The 20,922-nt window shown below is 43.0% G+C and overlaps 1 protein-coding gene and 1 long non-coding RNA gene across 5 annotated transcripts in view; one reads left to right on the top strand and one right to left on the bottom strand.

The window, feature by feature from the left end:
- The window catches only part of ZDHHC14 (zinc finger DHHC-type palmitoyltransferase 14), a 335,282-nt gene that overhangs the window by 157,636 nt on the left and 156,724 nt on the right, over window positions 1-20,922 (bottom strand). For all 4 annotated transcript variants that reach the window (XM_045500149.1, XM_045500145.1, XM_045500146.1 and 1 more), the window contains exon 2: window positions 7,021-7,181. In XM_045500149.1, coding sequence (XP_045356105.1) covers window positions 7,021-7,181 — 161 coding nt within the window. The remainder of the gene's footprint in view (window positions 1-7,020; window positions 7,182-20,922) is intronic.
- Window positions 4,131-7,120, top strand: LOC123609223. Its single transcript, XR_006717683.1, has 2 exons — window positions 4,131-4,179; window positions 6,681-7,120. It is a non-coding gene; the product is annotated as an uncharacterized LOC123609223 (long non-coding RNA).

Here is a 20,922-nt window from a genome sequence, read left to right as displayed (position 1 = left end):
GATGGCTGGTTTCCAGCGGTGATCCTGGGCTTCTGTAAGGAGACATCTACTACAGATAATTAGGATTAATAACTAATAATAAGAAGTTTCCAAATGTAATTTTCATTTTTCCTTCTTTCGTTAGATGGCACAAAATAAATGTGCTAAGATTTCATTGAAACAGAATCTTATTCTCCACAGCCAAGTAATATAGGGGAGGGAGGACTCCTTATAAAGAATTAGACCAACTGTGCAATTTATTCCTACCACATTTCAGGTCGAGAATTCTTTTATAAGAATCTATGTATGTGGAAGGTGAGGAGAGAACTAGGTGGGAAAAGAGAAGAATTTTTCTACTTTTCTTAAAAGACAGACAGACAGAAAGAAAGAAGAAGAAAAAGAAAAAGAAAAAAAGAAAAAGAAAAAGAAAAAGAACCCAACCAAAAAACCCCAACCATTTACTAAGCTGATCCTGAAAAGAACCTTATAGGATACGCATCATTATTGCCATTTGACGACTAGCCTAACATCACACAACCAGAGGTGAGGGGGCCCTTCTTCGTCTTCTGTTCCCATTGTCCTCCTCTCCCCTTCCTCTCTTCCTCTTTTTCCCTGACAGCTTTATTGTGCTATAAACTTACAAACCTAACAGCTAGCCTTTGGAAATATACAATGTCATGACCTTAAATAAATGTGCTAGATTGTGCAACCAGCACCACAACCCAAGTTGAGGCCATTTCCAGCAAGTTTTCTGAAGTCCAAGTGTGGTGACCATCACTCCTGCCCCCACCCCAGGCAATCACTCATCTACTTTCTGTCTCTAAAGATTTGCCCTTTCCAGAGATTTCATACACATGGAACTACACAATATGCAGCCTTCTGATCGGACTTCCGCTTAGAGCGTTTTTGTTATGTTTATTTATTTTGAGAGAGAGAGTGTGTGAGCAGGGGAGGGACAGAGACACAGGCAGAGAGAGAATTCCAAGCACGCTCCTCACTGTCAGCGCAGAGCCTGATGTGGAGCTTGATCTCATGAACCATGAGATAATGACCTGAGCCATTATCAAGAGTCAGACGCCCTGGGAATGCAAGCTGGTGTAGCCACTCTGGGAAACGGCATAGAGGTTCCTCAAAAAATTAAAAATAGAACTATCCTATGACCCAGCAATTGCACTACTAGGCATTTATCCAAGGGATACAGGTGTACTGTTTCGAAGGGACACATGCACCCCCATGTTTATAGCAGCACTATCAACAATAGCTAAAGTACGGAAAGAGCCCAAATGTCCATCAATGGATGAATGAATAAAGAAGATGTGGTGTGTGTATATATATAATGGAGTATTACAATAAAAAAAGAATGGAATCTTGCCATTTGCAACTATGCGGATGGCACTGGAAGGTATTATGCTAAGTGAAATTAGTCAGAGAAAGACAAATAATATGACTTCACTCAAACGAGGGCTTTAAGAGACAAAACAGATGAACAAGAGGGAAGGGAAACAAAAATAATATAAAAACAGGGAGGGGGACAAAACATAAGAGACTCATAAATATGGAGAACAAACAGAGGGTTACGGGAGGGGTTGTGGGAGGGGGGATGGGCTAAATGGGTAAGGGGCACTAAGGAATCTACTCCTGAAATCATTGTTGCACTATATGCTAACTAATTTGGATGTAAATTAAAATAATAATAATGAAATTAAATTAAAAAAAGAAGACATGGTGTATATATACACAATGGAATATCACTCAGCCATCAAAAAGAATATCTTGCCATTTGCAATGATGTGGATGGAGCTAGAATGCATTACACTGAGTGAAATAAATCAGAAAAAGAGAAGTACCATAAGATTTCACTCATAAGTAGAATTTAAGAAACAAAACAGATAACATATCGGAAGGGGTGGGGGAAGAGAATAAAGGGAGACAAACCACAAGAGACTCTTAACCATAGAGAACAAACTGAGCATTGATGGAGGGAAGGTGGGTGGGGATGGGCTAGATAGATTATGGGTATCAGGAGAGCACTTGTTGTGATGAGCACTGGGTGTTCTATGTAAGTGATGAATCACTGAATTCTACTCCTGAAACTAATATTGCACTGTATGTTAACTAAAATTTAAATTTTAGAAAAAGATGTGGTATGTATATACAATGGAATTTTATTTAGCCATAAAAAAGGAAAGCTTGTCATCTGCTACAACATCGGTGAAACTTGAATGTATTATAGTCAGTGAAATAAATCAAAGAGAGAAAGAGAGACAAATACTGTATAATCTCACTTATATAAAGAACTTTAAAAAAAAAAACAGAGCTCATAGATACTGAGAACAGATTTAACAGATTGGTCATTGCCAGGTAAGGAGGGTGGGGGTGAGCATAATGGGTAAAAGGGGTCAAAAATCTACAAACTTCCAGTTACAAAATAAATGTCATAAGGGTATAATGTGCATCATGGTGACAATAGTTACTAATATTGTATTGCATATTTGAAAGTTGCTAAGAGAGTAAATGTTTAAATTTCTCATTATAAAAATAATTTATTAGCTATTTATGGTTATGGATGTGAATCATATTTATTGTGGCGATCATTTTGCAATCTACAAAATTATCGAATCATGTTGTACACCTGAAACTAATAGAATGTTATGCTAATTGTATCTCAATTAAAAAGCAAGAAAATTATTTTTTAAAAAAAGATACTCTTTCCTGTAATGAGACTGTGGGTGATGGTTATTGTCCATACTGTAAATTTTGGAGTTCTGTTTTTTGGGTGTCTGAGCCTCTTTAAAAATTATTACTGGGGCACCTGGGTGGCTCAGTCAGTTAAGATTCCAACTCAGTTTTGGCTCTGGTCATGATCTCACTGTGCGTGGGTCTGAGCCCCACGTTGGGCTCTGCACTGATGGTGCAAAGCCTGCTTGGGATTCTCTCTCTTTGTCCTCTCCCCTCAGTCTCTTTCTCTCAAAAATAAGTAAACAGTTTTAAAAATTAAAAAAAAAGTCAGATGCTCAATTGATTGAGCTACCCAGGCACCCCTTGCTGAGTGTGTTTTTAAGGTTTATCTGTGTTGTAACATGTGTCAACACTGGACTCCTTTTTATAGCTTAATAGTATTCCACTATGTGGATATACCACATGTTGTTCATCAGTTTGCTCACTGATGGACAATTTGTGTTGTTTCCAGTTTTGGGGTTTTAGGTACAAGGCACACCAGAGACATATGTTGTCACTCCTCTTGGATAAATACCTAGAAATAGAGTTGCCGGGTTGTAGGATAATCTATGCTTAACTTCTTGAAGAATTTTAAGGAAATGTTTTCCAAAGTGGCTGCACCATTTTACATCCCCACCAGCAATACGTGATGGTTCCAATTTCTCCATACCTTCACCATCATTTGTCACCCTCAAGTCTTTTGGATTAGAGCCATTCTAGTGGGTGTGAAGTGGTACCTCATTGTGGTTTTGATTTGCGTTTCCCTTTTAACTAATGATATTGATCCTGTTTTCATGTGTTCTTTGGCCATTCATATATCTTCTTTGGAAAAATGTTCAAATCCTTTACTCATTTTTAATTGGGTTATCTTATTATTGAGTTGTAAGAGATCTTTATATTCTGGATACAAGTACAAGATATTTTTATCAGATATATGATTTGCAACTATTTTCTCCCAGTCTTTGGCTTGTTTTCCTGTTTTCTTAATAGTGTCTTTTTAAAAATTTTTATTTATTTATTTATTTATTTATTTATTTATTTATTTATTTATTTATGAGAGAGAGAGAGAGAGAGAGAGAGAGAGACAGAGCATGAGCAAGGGAGGGGCAGAGAGAGAGGGAGACACAGAATCTGAAGCAGGCTCTGGGCTCTGAGCTGTCAGCATAGAGCATAAGGCGGGGTTCAAACTTGTGAACCAGGAGATCATGACCTGAGCAGAAGTCGGACACATAATCAACTGAGCCACCCAGGCTCTCCTAATGGTATCTTTTTAAAATGTGTATTTATTTATTTTGAGAGAAAGAGAGAGCTCAAGCAGTGGAGGGGCAGAGAGAGAGGAAGAGAGAATCCCAAGCAGGCTCCTCACTGTTAGCGCAGAGCCCAACCACGGGGCTGGATCCCACAAACCATGAGATGATGACCTGAGCCAACATCAAGAGCCCGGACACCCAACCAACTGAGCCACCCAGGTGCCCCTTAAAGGTGTCTTTGAAGCACAAAAATTTTTAATTTGATGAAATCCAATTTATTATCTTTTACTTTCATTATAGATCATGGTTTTGGTGTCTATGTAAGAAGTCTTCGCCTATCCTAAGGTCATGGAAATTTTCTCTATGTTTCTTTCAGAAGTTTTAGAATTTTAGCTCTTAAATTTAGGTCTATGATCCATTTTGAATTAAACTGTGTGTAAGGTATGAGGTAAGGATTACTTGTTATGGGTTTCTTGAGCTTTTATATTTCTTTTTGAGTCATTCTTTTGGTAACTGTGGCTTTCTAAGAATTTTTCTATTCATCTAAGTTGTCTAATCTGTGGCATAAAGTAAAAATCCTTTTACTATCTGTAGGGTCAACGGTGAGGCCTCTGCTTTCATTCCTGATTTTGGTAATCTGTATCTTCTCTGTCTCTTTTTTTTTTTGGAAGGGGTGGGGGATAGTATAGTTAAAGGTTTGCCAATTTTGTTAGTCTTCTCAAGGAACTAACTTTTGGTCTCATTGATTTATGATTTACCCTGTTGTTTTCTATATTCTATTTCTTTTATTTCCAATGTCATTTTTAATACTGCCTTATTATAGCTTGCTTTGAGTTTAGTTTGTCCTTTTTCTAGTTTCTTAAGGTGAAAGTTTCAGTTACTGATTTTTTCCATACTTCACTCCAAAGCAAATTGGCCCCTCAGGGAAGCTGCTGGTTTTCAGAGCTTGCCCTGTCCAGGTTGAACTTTATCACCTTTGGAATTTGGGTGGGGATTGAAGCAGCTCCAGGTGAGAACGTCATAGACACCCACTCTACTTAACCAAAGTCCAACAGTTTTTCATGAGTAACTGCTCCTCACTACAGCTGAATTCTAGAGCCATGAAATGATTGTGACTATTTTTTCCAATTTTTTTGTTGCTTCTTGGGGAAGGGATGTGCAGAGCAACTCATGTCCACCGTGCTCGCCTGTCTCTAAAGTCCCTCTGCTCTTCCTCACAGGAAACAAGATTCGGTTTCATCCTTTACCCCATCTAGTTCTCTCACAGATTCTGTGTCTCTGAGAGCATGAGGCAGAGCTGGTTTTAAGAATGTTCATGTTGAAAAATACTGCTCTTAGGATATATACGGCACTTCAGTGAATCACTCAACCTTTTCAATATTAACAAGGAAGAACAGAAACTCTCTTAGGGAATTCCGGTGGCACTCTTTATCATCCCCAGTTCCTAATCTTGTTGATTTTGTAGATGCTCCTTTCACTAACCAAGAGGTGGGATAGCAAATAGGATCACAGCAGGAAAATGCTTCAAGGCCAGTGTGAAGAGCTGGGCTCTTTGCACACTGCTTGAGTCGAGGATTTTCTAGCTGCATGCTAATGTGATGTAGGTACAGACCGTGCAGTTTCCATAGGCCCAGTTCTGTTTCGAAGGAAACTGGGCCTGTCTCTCCCCTGGGACATGATGCTCTGGAAAGAATAAGGGCTGAGACCCAGGAGACCTGGGTTCAAGGGTCTGGCTCTGCCACTTTCTCCCATTTAGCCTCTTTGAGGCTCTGTTTCCTTATTGGTAAGATGGATGTAATAACCCAATACTTGCTTGGATATGATCAAATTCAGCAATAGCCATGGGTAGCCTTTACAAATGATTCACATGCTATAAGTGCAAGGCTTTAAATTACGAATTAATTCATAACTAATGTCTTGAAATCCCAAGATGCGGTGACTAGGAGACGGTCTGTCTCTCCACTGCTGATTCTTCCTTCTGCTTCCCTGCCTCAGGACACAAGAAGGCTGTGGCCCAGCAGACCCCCACCAAACACTCCCACCATTAAGTCATTCACTGCCCCCCTCCTGGACAACAGGGATGTAGGCAGATACTCAGAGGACACAGTCACGCTTTGGTACTTGGGGATGGCAGACCACAGCAGGTGCTGTCTCTCAAGACCCACGCTTGTATTTCTTTACACTGCAAAGCAGGGCCGGGGGGCGGGGGTCTTTCGGCTGAGTAAGCCTAGGAAGGGAAGCCCACGGCGTAGGAGGAACAGCGGGAGGGAACTGTCAGGTGGGTTTTCATGCTAAGCTTTATGTTCACACGGACTGATCACAGCCCCTCTGCCACTCTTGTCAGATTATCACTGCACCACCGCCAAGCCACATGGTCACAAATGCAAACTTTTAAGAGCAAGAAGCATCTCTCTTTTCTTAACCAAAAATACAACTTTAAAAGTTTGCTCCATGAGGGATTAGGATTTGTTTTACTATGTTTTAAAATGTGTTGCTATAAACTTTCAATCCTAGGATACATATCTAAGGAAAACCAAAGCTATTCAGCTCAATAATATATCACAAATATGTATCTTGGCCATGCCTTAACAAAGGAAGTTCCGGGTCCTAGGCTGGATAACCCAGACAGCGGGGTAAGATGTAACCTCTCCAGGTTTCTGTTACAGAAACTAGCATGAAGTGCATAAAGGGAGCAGAGGGCAGCCACCTAAAACTATGGGTCTTTCATAACAGAGGCTCCTTCTCAGAGGAGCTTGGGTTTCCAAGAAGCATCGGGAAACAGAACTTGGCGCCGACCCTCACTTGATGGCATCGCCAGCCCGCCTCCAGCGCGCCAGCCCCTGGGCCTTACCTCCAGCCACTTTACACCCCACCTCTACTCAGGTCATCCTGCTGCGGCGGGAACGAAGACTTCCGGGACTCCTCCCTGGCTAGGCGTCACCGTCCAGTGCCCCGCCTGCCCCTCCTGCACAGGCACCTGGGCCTGTCCTCCCACACTGTGGCCGAGCCAAGGTGGGAAGGGACCCGAGGCTAAGGGCAGACCTTCGTCTGCTTTTTTGCCTTTCCAGGTTACCTATTTGCCTTTCCAGGTCGGCGGCTTCATCCGGCGTGGCTCGAGGAAGGACTCCCGGGTCACTGAAGCTGGTGCGAAGCAGGGTCCCCATCACAAAGAAGAACAGAATGCCACCAACCACGGGGATGGCGGGGGTGATTTTCACTGCTAGATACGGGCAGCTGCCAACAGGTTGGGAAGGCAGGAGGAGAGGGGAAAGAGAAAGGAAATATAATGTCAGTAATCAACAGTGAGCAGTCTATATTTTCCAAGAAACCGAAAGCTTCTTTGGAGGAGCAAAATTGATTTCCATTAAAAATTCATCTATGTTAAGCATTTACATTTGGGGAGGTCTGCAATTCTCTCTTGTGGACAGCTTCACCCTCCCTGTCGAGCCACAAAACCCCAGGCCCTCTGCTCCCACAGTGCTACTCGGGAAAGACACTGGCAGAGGAGAGAAAATCATCCCACTTGCACGATCAATGCAGGATGAACAAGAGCTTGTACCCCACGAGCTATCAATACAGCTAGTGAATCTGTGCCGTCTTCCCGGCCTTCCCTGAAACTGCACAAGAAAAGAAGACGCCGGCTTAGAACCATCTTCCCAGACCCAGGCTTTCCTTCCTGAGTTGAACACCTTCCTGGCCCAAAAGCTGAGAAGCACAAATGCACCCTTTAAAGGCAAGAAACCGTTTTTCAATATTTTGGAGCTAATCTGTCCAAAAGAGGTTAATGAGCTATGGAAATGAACTTGCAAGCCGGTTTCTGAAGACTAAAGGCATTTAGGCAGGTGGAATATAATAAACTTCTGCTTTCCAGAAGGCATTTTTTTTAAATACGAAATTTATTGTCAAATTGGTTTCCATACAACACCCAGCGCTCATCCCAACAGGTGTCCTCCTCAATGCCCATCAGCCACTTTCCCCTCCCTCCCACCCATCAACCCTCAGTTTATTCTCAGTTTTTAAGAGTCTCCTATGGTTTGCCTCCCTCCCTCTCTAACTTTTTTCCCCCTTCCCCTCCCCCATGGTCTTCTGTTAAGTTTCTCAGGATCCACATAAGAGTGAAAACATATGGTATCTGTCTTTCTCTGTATGGTTTATTTCACTTAGCATCACACTCTCCAGTTCCATCCACGTTGCTACAAAGGGCCATATTTCATTCTTTCTCATTGCCACGTAGTATTCCATTGTGTATATAAACCACAATTTCTTTATCCATTCATCAGTTGATGGACACTCAGGCTCTTTCCATAACTTGGCTATTGTTGAAAGTGCTGCTATAAACATTGGGGTACAAGTGCCCCTATGTACCAGCACGCCTGTATCCCTTGGGTAAATTCTTAGCAGTGCTATTGCTGGGTCATAGGGTAGATCTATTTTTAATTTTTTGAGGAACCTCCATACCGTTTTCCAGAGCGGCTGCACCAGTTTGCATTCCCACCAACAGTGCAGGAGGACTCCCGTTTCTCCACATCCTCTCCAGCAGCTATACTCTCCTGATTTGTTCATTTTAGCCACTCTGACCGGCGTGAGGTGGTATCTCAGTGTGGTTTTGATGTGTCTTTCCCTGATGAGGAGTGACATTGAGTATCTTTTCATGTGCCTATTGGCCATCTGGATGTCTTCTTTAGAAAAGTGTCTATTCAGGTTTTCTGCCCATTTTTCACTGGATTATTTGTTTTTTTGGGTGTGGAGTTTGGTGAGCTCTTTATAGATTTTGGATACTAGCCCTTTGTCCGATATGTCATTTACAAATATCTTTTCCCATTCCGTTGGTTGCCTTTTAGTTTTGTTGATTGTTTCCTTTTCAGTGCAGAAGGTTTTTTTATCTTCATGAGATCCCAATAGTTCATTTTTGCTTTTAATTCCCTTGCCTTTGGCGATGTGCCAAGTAAGAAATTGCTGTGGCTGAGGTCAGAGAGGTCTTTTCCTGCTTTCTCCTCTAGGGTTTTGATGGTTTCCTGTCTCACATTCAGGTCCTTTATCCATTTTGAGTTTATTTTTGTGAATGGTGTAAGAAAGTGGTCTAGTTTCATCCTTCTGCATGTTGCTGTCCAGTTCTCCCAGCACCATTTGTTAAAGAGACTTTTTTCCACTGGATATTCTTTCCTGCTTTGTCAAAGATTAGTTGGCCATACTTTTGTGGGTCTAATTCTGGGGTTTCTATTCTATTGCATTGGTCTATGTGTCTGTTTTTGTGCCAATACCATGCTGTCTTGATGATTACAGCTTTGTAGTAGAGGCTAAAGTCTGGGATTGTGATGCCTCCTGCTTTGGTCTTCTTCTTCAAAATTACTTTGGCTATTCGGGGTCTTTTGTGGTTCCATATAAATTTTAGGATTGCTTGTTCTAGCTTTGAGAAGAATGCTGGTGCAATTTTGATTGGGATTGCATTGAATGTGTAGATTGCTTTGGGTAGTATTGACATTTTAACAATATTTATTCTTCCAATCTATGAGCATGGGATGTTTTTCCATTTCTTTGTATCTTCTTCAATTTCCTTCATAAGCTTTCTATAGTTTTCAGCATACAGATCTCTTACATCTTTGGTTAGGTTTATTCCTAGGTATTTTATGTTTCTTGGTGCAATTGTGAATGGGATCAGTTTCTTTATTTGTCTTTCTGTTGCTTCATTATTAGTGTATAAGAATGCAACTGATCTCTGTACACTGATTTTGTATCCTGAGACTTTGCTGAATTCATGTATCAGTTCTAGCAGACTTTTGGTGGAGTCTATCAGGTTTTCCATGTATAATATCATGTCATCTGCAAAAAGTGAAAGCTTGACTTTATCTTTGCCAATTTTGATGCTTTTGATTTCCTTTTGTTGTCTGATTCTGATGCTAGAACTTCCAACACTATGTTAAACAACAGCGGTGAGAGTGGACATCCCTGTCGTGTTCCTGATCTCAGGGAGAAAGCTCTCAGTTTTTCCCCATTGAGGATGATATTAGCTATGGGCTTTTCATAAGTGGCTTTTATGATGTTTAAGTATGTTCCTTCTATCCCGACTTTCTTGAGGGTTTTTATTAAGAAAGGATGCTGAATTTTGTCAAATGCTTTTTCTGCATCAATTGACAGGATCAAATGATTCTTATCTTTTCTTTTATTAATGTGATGTATCACATTGATTAATTTGTGAATGTTGAACCAGCCCTGCAGCCCAGGAATGAATCCCACTTGATCATGGTGAATAATTCTTTTTATATGCTGTTGAATTCGATGTGTTAGTACCTTATTGAGAATTTTTGCATCCATATTCATCAGGGATATTGGACTGTAGTTCTCTTTTTTGCTGGGTCTCTGTCTGGTTTAGGAATCAAAGTAATTATGGATTCATAGAATAAGTCTGGAAGTTTTCCTTCCCTTTCTATTTTTTGGAACAGCTTGAGAAGGATAGGTACTATCTCTGCTTTAATGTCTGGTAGAATTCCCCTGGGAAGCCATCTGGTCCTGGACTCTTATTGTTGGGAGATTTTTGATAACTGATTCAATTTCTTCATTGGTTATGGGTCTGTTCAAGTTTTCTATTTCTTCCTGAAAATGGAATTATTACAACCAATCCCTCAGAAATACAAGCAATTATCAGGGAATACTATGAAAAAATTATATGCCAACAAACTGGACAACCTGGAAGAAATGGACAAATTCCTAAGCACCCACACACTTCCAAAACTCAAACAGGAAGAAATATAAAACTTGAACAGACTCATATCCAGAAGGCATTTGAGCTACCAATTGAAGAGCATGGCCCAACTCAATTCTACGAAACCCCTTCGCTGTCTTTCAGTCCTAGGAGCAGACATTCAGCAAGGACTGTGAGGAGTCAGGGAGACTCTAGTCTACACCAGCTGGGCTCTGGGGATCCAGGCACCAGAACAGCTTTAAGCACTGCACCCTGGCCCATTATCACTGTCCCTTGACTCCACGGAGGTGGCGAGCGGCAGAGTGGGAACCAACGCCATGCCTGGAGCTGAGTGAGGATCGGATCTGCAATGACTGTGGTCAGTCTGTTGTCACCACGTTCAGTAACCTCATGGGCATCATCAAGGAACACAACAGGGAATCACAAGATTGTAGGATCTGGAATGGAAATCACCTTCTGGATGGGCCACCCACCAGGGGATACGCTTGCAGATATTCAAGCTGAAACAAACAGAGAGAGTAGAGACGAAAGCTTTGTTCCAGACAAGGAGGTGGACAGGGGGCTCAGTCCTGGGAATGTTAGGGACCAGCACCCCATTCCTGTGCCGTGCTTGCAGAGGAGGTAGTGAGATCTCTGATGGGATGGCAAGGGGATCCCAGCAAGAGTCCAGGCCTCAAGGACCATGGGGCATGATCCCCTTTGCCGAGGCCAGCATCAGGCATGTTAGAACATCTGGTCTTGAAGAGGCATGGTGAATGAGACAGAGACCTGAAGACCAGGTCACGGTAAAGATGACTTTCCAACAACTCTAAGAGGTGGATGAGTGACCCCCAAAACGACTGGGAGGCATGGCCTGCAGGCAGGCAGACTGGGGTCTCCAAGAGAAACACCTGATTTAGAGACACAACAATTTATGACATTTCTAACATCTCGTTCATCTTTCCCATACCAATTGCCCTGCAGAAACAGAATGAAACAGCCATCACCGGTCTTTCATGTCACATTTCACTCGCTGGATTGTCAGTTGTGACTTCTCTTCATGGGACTCACAGGAAACCATAAAAAATTGTTCACTGTCATTCCTGCATCAGTGTGACCCTGCCCAAACTTCCAGACACCTATAACCTTTTTGAACATCCTCAGAGATTCTTGTAGAACAGTATATTTGGCAAAGAGAGCCAGAAGATACAAAGAATGTGGATAAAAGGAACACAAGACTCTCTAACCTAAAGATAAGCACTTTGTGAAAGCACTCAGTTCAATTATGGAAAGGACTTTTTAAATTCAACTGATTTTGCTCTACATTAAAAAAAAATCATTGCTTTCCTCGAGTGTTTTCTGGCAAATACAAACATAATTAATACCCTTTAATGGGCTTCTGATTTTTCTTAAAAAATGTGAAAAGTTTCAAGTTAAATAACCAAACATTTAAGAGACTGAGGACACCATAATCTGGTAAATAGCCCTTAGTATCTACTCCTGGATTTGTAAAGGGAAAATTTTCTTGCAATAGGAATTAGACAGTTAGAAGATTTTAAAAGATGGCCCCACTAAGATCCAGTATAAAGTGACAATCAAAAGCACATTTACTACTGAATCAAACTTGGAATCCAAATGTTCATATGGGGCTGAATCCTAGCTCTATGACGTGGTGTGGTGCAGTGGGCTTTGGGGATAGGTGCTCCTCAGGGCGTGTCTATTACGTTATTTAGACTGTAAGTCCATGTTTGGACAGTGACATGGAACTTTTATGAAGAGCTGGTAATAAAAATCGATTGCTGCAAGTCTATTGATTAAATCTCTGACTGTGATATCATCCTGGAGTTAAGAGCAAGGAACTCAAGCTCTAGAGGGTCATTAAAAGGTGTTTGTGGCATAAAGTATGACATTACCTTGGTTATACTTATTGTAATATAAAAAACAACCTTACCACTGTATGAAGCCTTGGAAATGTGCTGGTGTACCACAATCAGAAATAAACACAGTCCATATCAAAGGCATAAAACTGACCCTGGTATTAATGGATTTCAATTTATATATATTAGGCCTAAAATATTTTTTTCCTTTCAAGTTTTTATTTAAATTCTAGTTAGTTAACATATATGATCATATTGGTTTCAGGAGTAGAATTTAGTGATTCATCACTTACATATGACACCCAGTGCTCATTATAACAAGTGCCCTCCGTAATGCCCATCACCCATCTAGCTAATCTCCCCTCCCACCTCACCTCCAGGAACCCTCAGTTTATTCTCTATAGTTAAGAGTTTCTTACGGTTTGCTTCCCTCTCTCTTTTTTCCCCTCCTTCCCCTATATTCATCTGTTTTGTTTCTTAAATTCCACATATGAGTGAAATCATATGATATTTGTCTTTCTCTGATTGACTTATTTCACTTAGCATAATACAGTCTAGCTCCATCCACATCATTGCAAATGGCAAGATTTCATTCTTTTTAATGGCTGAGTAATATTCCATACGTACATACCACTTCTTCTTTGTCCATTCATCCCAACACTTGGGCTCTTTCTATAATTTGGCTATTGTTGATGATGCTGCTGTAAACATTGGGGTGCATGTGCCCCTCTGAATCTGTAGCCCTAAAGTATTTTTTAGTATAAAAGAATCTACTCTAGGTGAACTATGTGTGTGTGTATATATGTGTGTGTGCACATGCATGCGTATTAATTTTTTTAATGTTTACTTATTTATTTTTGAGAGACAGAAAGAGAGAGCGAGCCAGGAAGGGGCAGAGTGAGAGGGAGAGAAAATCCCAAGCAGGCTTCAACGGTGCAGAGCCTGATGTGGGGCTCAAATCTACAAACTCTGAGATCATTACCTGAGCCGAAATCAAGAGTCAGATGCTTAACCAACTGAGCCACCCAGGCACCCTGTATATATTCTTTTTACAAAATGGTTAGGAAAATGATTAATTGTGTAGAATATGATTTTCCATCATTTAAATTCCAAATTCAACAGGAGGATGCCTATTTGAATAATGGCAGAGAATAAAACAGGTCAACATTCCTCCCTTCTTGTTATTAATGAGTTTGAATAAGAAACAGTTGGAAGAGTTGTTATGCAGCAGCACCCAGGGCACAGCAGGACAATATGATGGGGCCACTGGTCAGTAGAATGTGATCCATCATGAGTATTGCAGGCTGTGATTTATTTAGTTCCATTTGGCTTCTCCAAGGATGAAGGATACTTCAGTGCTGTCAGAAACCCCCTGTGGAGGTGGTTTAGCAGATCTTGGGTTAAAGCATATCTGTCTTTCCCTTTTAGGTCTGAAATGTTACTTGGTTGACCTCAAAGGATGCCTGCTCAAAGTCCCAGAGCTTGCCTCCATAGAGCAAGATGTAGTTAATGATTAAGCCACGTCCTATATGGCTTCTTGTTGTCCCAAGTCCACTGCATGTGGGGCTGTTATCTTTAAGGGCCACCCACTTCTCCAGGCTGACAGCTCCGGAGTCTCCCATAGCCTCTACCTGCATTCCCCCATCTCCCACCAAGGATGTCCACCGCCCTAGGTTGCTAATATGTGACATTCGAAATGAAAGATCATTGTCTTTAACTTGAGTATTCTGTCCCCTGGCACATTCTCTTCCCAGAGATAGTACATTGTGGTTTGAGTTATTTGTACTTGGGGTGCAGATTAATTATGACCTACCCAGGAAAGGAGGAACGGGGAGAGTCTAGTTGACAAGTGAATGGCTACCACCCACCAGGGCTTCTGACTGTGACGGATCACATGTGAATCTGAAATACAACTTTTTTGGTCTTCCTTTGAAACCTGCTCCCACCCCTGGGTAAAAACTCAGGCTGGTCCCCTGACTTTTCTGGTCATGAGATGAAGGTGACAAGAAGTCCTTTGGTCACTGTAAGTGGCAAGCGGTCTCATTTAAGTAATTAAAAATGTGGCAATCCCAGTTCATGGTGGAGACCTCTAACTTGGCCTAGTGCCCTTTCTAGACACTGGTGGCTGGAGAAGAAAGGACAAGGAGCAGGAAGGGAGATCGGGAAGTGCTGGTTTGAAAAGCAAGCCCTGTTGCAAGGTGGCTTTGCACTTGTGGGCCCCCCAGATGTTTAACCCAGCTCTCTCTTGAGTCTGTGAGTTTCTCAGAAGACCCCGCAGGAACCTCAGTGCACTGCCCCATGGGCACCGCATCATCCCTCCCTCTTATTAGAGAGAAGGCAGCCTTCGTCCTGCCCGAAGCACACCCTACAGCCTCACTTCGCCCCTCTCCATCCTCACAGGCACCTCAAGGAGTAAGTCCCACACACTGTCTTCCTCAGGTTCTCCAGCCTGGGGGACAGCTGGCACACCGTCTCAGCCCTCTGCCTGTCAGGCCCCCACTTCAACCTGCCCTAACCACCTGTCAGCTCTAGACCATGCATCTCTGCCCCAAAGCCTGCAGTGACTCCCCTTTTCCCGCTAAGTTAAGTTCATGTTCTTTCTCAGGCGTCCATGACTCCTCGGCCTTCCCACACAGGCATCTGCTCACCCAGCCCTTGTGGCTGGAATGCCCCGACACCAAATGTTCAAGTTCCTATAAAGACTTTGTGAAAATTTTTTCTTGGCTCAACGCCAAGCAGAAGTGATGGCTTCTTTCTCTGCGCCTCTGTAATATTTTGTTTGCTCCTCTCTGTGGTACTTGTGGTATTGGTGGACATGCCCCATGCACCTGATTGGACTGGAGGTCCTGGAGGGCAAGACTTGGTCCTGCTCACGGCTGTGTCCTTCACAACCCCCAGCACAATGCTTCACATAGGGCAGGTGCCTGGAAAATACTTGCTAAGTGACTGAATGAATGATCCCCATTCAACCAAATTTTATAGTAACAGGGAAAAGGGGAAGAAAGTCAAATCAGGCACACTCTCAACATCAACAATGCATTTTGTGTTTAGAACTCATTTTTCTATCTTCTAAGCCTGCTGGGCACAAGATTAAGGGAGTTGCAGGAAACTTCCTTCAAACGGGTGCTAAGGATATGCCCTGTCCAGGAGGCTTCTCTGGCCAAGAGAAGGAGTAGATTCTCTCTAGGTCACTGAATTGAGTGTGCAATACGTACACACCCTGTGAGCATTAACTACAGCCCCTAACCCCTCCATGCCCTGAAGTCCTAGCAGAGAAAGCGCCTTATGTTGGTACGACTTTGTACAATACTGGGTGCTTGTGACAGTCCCCCATTCCAACCAGCCTCTGTGTGACAAAGAACAATGTCTAGTTTGTCTTTGAAATCTTGGACAACGCTCTTCCTACAAAGCAGCAGAATTCACGGCCCTAAGCAAATGATGAGATCAGTGCTACCCAGGCACCTTCAAACCGCTGCTCAGAGAAAGCAGAAAACACCTGTTTTCCGGTAAAGATCCTGCCCAGGACAGTGATCGCTAGACCTCTGGGAGGAGGCAAGACTAATGGGAAACCCCAGCCACATCCCAGCAAGAAGAAGATTCTTAGCCCGAGCTCAGACAACTTGAAAATGGCTCCTTCACATTTCTGAGCAACTGTGGCTGGGATCTCCAATTCTGAGCACCATCTGTGGGGAGGAAGACTCCTTCCCCCGAGGGCCTGGATTTGATACAAGATGATGATGCAGCTGTCAAAGATATAAACACCAAATGGAGTCCTCGTTCCATCTGAAGACTTGTGACCTACATACTACCCAGGGTCTGTGGAAAACAGGCTATGAGCATCTTACTCTTCATAAAGCTCAATGGGAAAGTGGCAGGAGAGAAAAAGAAATAATCTGAGAGCATGCATTTTCATAACATGAAAGAAATGAGCTAATTTAGCACCAGACAAAGGAAATGCTAACATGATAAAAAGCCATTACGGTGCCCCCCTCCCCACCGTGCAAGTCAGTGGGGGCTGTTAGGCTCTGGGTGTGATGACTGAATACCCAGCAGGGACTGTCGCCGCCTTCCGGGTAAAAATTAGAAAATGCAGCATTGCCAAAAAGATGAGGAGGAATATTTTCACTTCTACTAGCCATCTTCCCAGATCTTTGTGAAAATAACTGATTCTGTTTTGATGTTTATTCGCGAAGGGTGGGACTGCTGCCTGGATGCTGGGTTATCCGAGACTACGTACGTAATCCGTTGTGTTTTGTCATTAATTATGATTTTTTTTAACCATTAAACAGATACTGACATCCCAGAATCAACACTGTCATTAATTGAGCATTCATATTTAGAGACTGGTTCATAGGTTAGAATTTGACATAAAACTGATTCCTTGGACAAGACTCCTTGGTCTAAATTAATTTCTGAAACATTTCAGATAGGAAATCTGGATTTCATTATTGGGTAGCCAGGTCTCTCTGTTTTTCCACAATACATTCTTTGAGGGAAGATGAGCTTTACTTAAAATGAAAAACAAAACAAAACAAAACAAAACAAAACATTAACAAGATGTAGCAGAGACATTAAAACCAAGTGGCCTTTGGAACAAAAAGTAGAGAATCTTTTCCCATCTCAAAACAATTTGTGTCATCTTTTAATTTTTTTGCCTGCAAATGGATACACATACAGAAAAAAGTCCTGTTAATTGCAGCTCATGACCCCTGATCACATGGCCTACATCTGATATTCGTGTTCTGTCCAGTACACATGTAAGTATAAACACCAGATTCACTATTCTTTACACACAGAAACCAGGCATGCACTTGAAGTTTATACAGGAGGGGGAGGCGGCTTCACTTCCGTGATGCTGTACTCTAACAAAAGACGTTTCTGTTTCAGAAATCACAAAGTTAACCCGTTATTTTAAATTCCAGAATCTTGGTTGCAATGCCTTTTGGTAACAGATAGGGCAAATAATCATAAAATTAAATACTCTAAGCCAATGACTCACATGTCTGAAATAACAGAGTAGCCTTGTGAGGAGTAGAGGTTATAAGGGTTATAATAGAAATGATCTTTCTCCTTTTCATATGAGTCATTATAAAATAAATGTATTTTTCATTTATAGGGAGGGACATAAACACCATTAATTGTATGATTTGTCCCTTAATCACACTCTTAGAAATAAATGTACCACTATAGGCCAAAGATAAGCACATCACCTAGAGACAAGTAGAGAAAAAGTGGATTCAGAAATAATGTCCACTCACAGCTCTAGAATGGGGAAAAACAATGATGATTTCATAAAGCTCCTAAGAGTACCATTTCCCTGTAAGACACCTCCAGTGTCTGAAAAGCCCCCTTCTCACTAATTGTTCATAATGATGAATCTACAAATATGATCCAGAAGGAAGGAATTTTTTTTTAACTTGTAGTTTATTTATTTATCTTGAAAGAGAGAGTGAGAGGGAGAGCGAGCATGAGCAGGGGAGGGGCAGAGAGAGAGAGAGAGAGAGAGAGAGAATCCCAAGCAGGCTCTGCACTGTCAGCACAAAGCCCAGCGCGGGGCCTGAACTCACAAATCTCAAGATCATAACCTGAGCCGAGATCAAGAGTCGGCTGCTTAACCGACTGAGCCACCCAGGCACCCCTGGAAGGAAGGAACTTAAATAAATGAATCCAGGGAAAGAGGGGGAAATATATCAAAAGAAAACTAGGAGGAAAAGCTCAAACCCAGAGAGGAAGGCTGGGTGAGGGCAGAGCTCCACAGAGACATTTGTAAACTGTTCAGAAGGCAGGCAAAGCTCATGGACTCAGGAGGGGACAGTTGCTCAGGAATCTGGTTTCTCCCCGCAGGCCTCCCAGCTGCATGTGGTCACTGCAGGCTCGCCCCCAAACAGCACGATCTTGCCTGAAGCCTGTGAAGCTGCTATGTAACAAAAATCAGTATCATTATCCTAAACTCGGGGCCTCCCAGACCACCCAGATAGGTCCAATGATACCACAGAACCTGGGACTCTGGAGTTGAGAATGCAGGTTTCAATTCACAGCGTGTAAACAGTCCAACATACCCATCCATTGTTGAGAAAGTGCGAGAGCTGGTTAGGGGGATCCTGGCATTTCAGAGATTTTGCCAAGTGATTTTTGAGTTTGATTTTTTTTTAATTTTTTTTTTTTTTCAACGTTTATTTATTTTTGGGACAGAGAGAGACAGAGCATGAACGGGGGAGGGGCAGAGAGAGAGGGAGACACAGAATCGGAAACAGGCTCCAGGCTCTGAGCCATCAGCCCAGAGCCCGACGCGGGGCTCGAACTCCCGGACCGCGAGATCGTGACCTGGCTGAAGTCGGACGCTTAACCGACTGCGCCACCCAGGCGCCCCTTGAGTTTGATTTAAGATTCCAGGAAGCCAAAGGCTTCAGGCTAGTGTGTGAATCTCAGGGAGGAAAGCCAGTATTTCTCTGCCTCAAGACTGGCTCTTTAATGACCTCATGTGATTACGTAGGCACGGTGACCATACATCCCAGATTTTCCCTTAGAGTCCTAACTCTGATGATTGTGTCATTGTCAGATGGAGTATGGCCGTTGAGCTATTTGGTCGTGGTAGGGCTATCACATTGCTTTCAGTGCATCCTGGACCCATAAGAAATGGCAGGACCAGAGAGGTCCCTGCAGAAAGCCCCGCACCCTGGGACTTGCTGAGATTGGGGGTGGGGGCTTCAACAGAGTGGCGGGAGGAGAGACTGCATTTGCCCCAGTCCTAAACAGAATGCTAGGTGTGCTGTCTTGCAGAGTGTGCTCCCTGCCCCAACCCATCACACTGGGCAACGTCCTTCCCTTTCAGTGTCCAGAAGCTAGGGCTATGCAAAAGTGGTCTTGGGTGTCATGAAGAAGAGTGCCTCAGAAACGTTTGGCCTTTGTGTGAGTTTTGGAAAGTTTTACAGATGCAGAGCAGGTACTGTGGATTCTGTGGATGTCTGATGTCACCGATCATCATTCCTTCCTTCATCCAATTGCTCTCACTTTTATTGAGTACATACTACATACCAACACACCAGGGCCAATGCCAAGGATACAAGAAGATCAAGACAAGATCCTTGTTCTCAAGGAGCTCACATTCTTTTTTTTTTTTTTTTTTTTATTGTTTATTCCTTTTTTGGAGAGAGAGAGAGAGAGAGAGAGAGAGACAGAGCATGAGTGGGGGAGGGGCAGAGAGAGAGAGGGAGACACACAATCTGAAGCAGGCTCCAGGCTCTGAACTGTCAGCACAGAGCCCAATGAGGGGCTCGAACTCACAAACCACGAGATCATGACCTGAGCTGAAGCCGGACGCCTAACCAACTGAGCCACCCAGGTGCTCCTCAAGGGGCTCACATTCTAATAGGAGATACAGACCCCAAAGCAGTTAACTACAAACACAACTGTGTCACACATGAAGGGATGTCTGCTCCAACTATTTTGGCAACTCTGTACAGAAGTCTCAGCAGGACTAAAGCTCTATTCATAATTCTGTATTTTATCAAACCTAAGGTGCCAACATTTTAACATGACTCACTGAGGGAAAAATGTGCCAAATAAGACAGTACTCTCTAATCACTTGGAGCCTGTATTATACATGGTATATTGTATATGGTTATTTTAGACGTATTTAGATAGCAGGGCTTTTTAATGTTTATTTATTTTTGAGAGAGAGAAACAGACAGAGTGCAAGCAGGGGAGGGGCAGAGAGAGAAGACAATAGGCTCCAGGCTCTGAGCTGTCAGCACAGAGCCCGATGTGGGGCTCAAACCCACGAACCGCAAGATCATGACCCGAGCCGAAGTCGGACACTTTACTGACTGAGCCACCCAGGCTCCCCTGGACAGCAGTTTTAAAATCATGTATCACTATTGTGATATTCTGATAATATTTTTTTTTAAGTGAATGAAATGAACTGGTGAACGAATCCTAGCACGTCTTCACACTTTTCTGAATTGCTTTTTTACTCAGAGGGGTCTGAGGTTTGTGGCTCAGTCTCGTCCCTGACGCCCTCCCACCAAAGCAACACTTTCCAGACATCCTCCCCTCCCCTGGCTTCCACGCCCATCCCCCACTGTCTATCCCATCAGCAAGAGCTACGCCGTGAAAGCTGTCCAGTCCCGTTGCCCCTCTGGCAACTACAGCACCTGGCTCATTACCTTTGACCTCACCTTCTACCCACCTCTTTCACACTCTGCTCCCTCCTCACATCCCTTTATGGGCCTCGCAGGCTGCCAGTCCTGCTTGCCTGGGCTTTTGCGGTGCCCTCCGCCTAGAAGCCATCCTGTGGGGAGCCACAGAGCTCCTCCACTCCTCCAAGTCTTTGCTCAAATATCACTTTCTCAGCAGAACCTTCTCTGACCACATCTGACCGCACTGGGTAAACTCCCAGCCCTCCTACCGCCAACACGCC

The sequence above is a fragment of the Leopardus geoffroyi genome, chromosome B2 (genome assembly GCF_018350155.1).
Source record: "Leopardus geoffroyi isolate Oge1 chromosome B2, O.geoffroyi_Oge1_pat1.0, whole genome shotgun sequence".
Classification (NCBI taxonomy): Eukaryota; Metazoa; Chordata; class Mammalia; order Carnivora; family Felidae; genus Leopardus; species Leopardus geoffroyi.
Note: the sequence above shows the minus strand (reverse complement) of the source record. Positions and strands in the feature narration are given on the sequence as shown.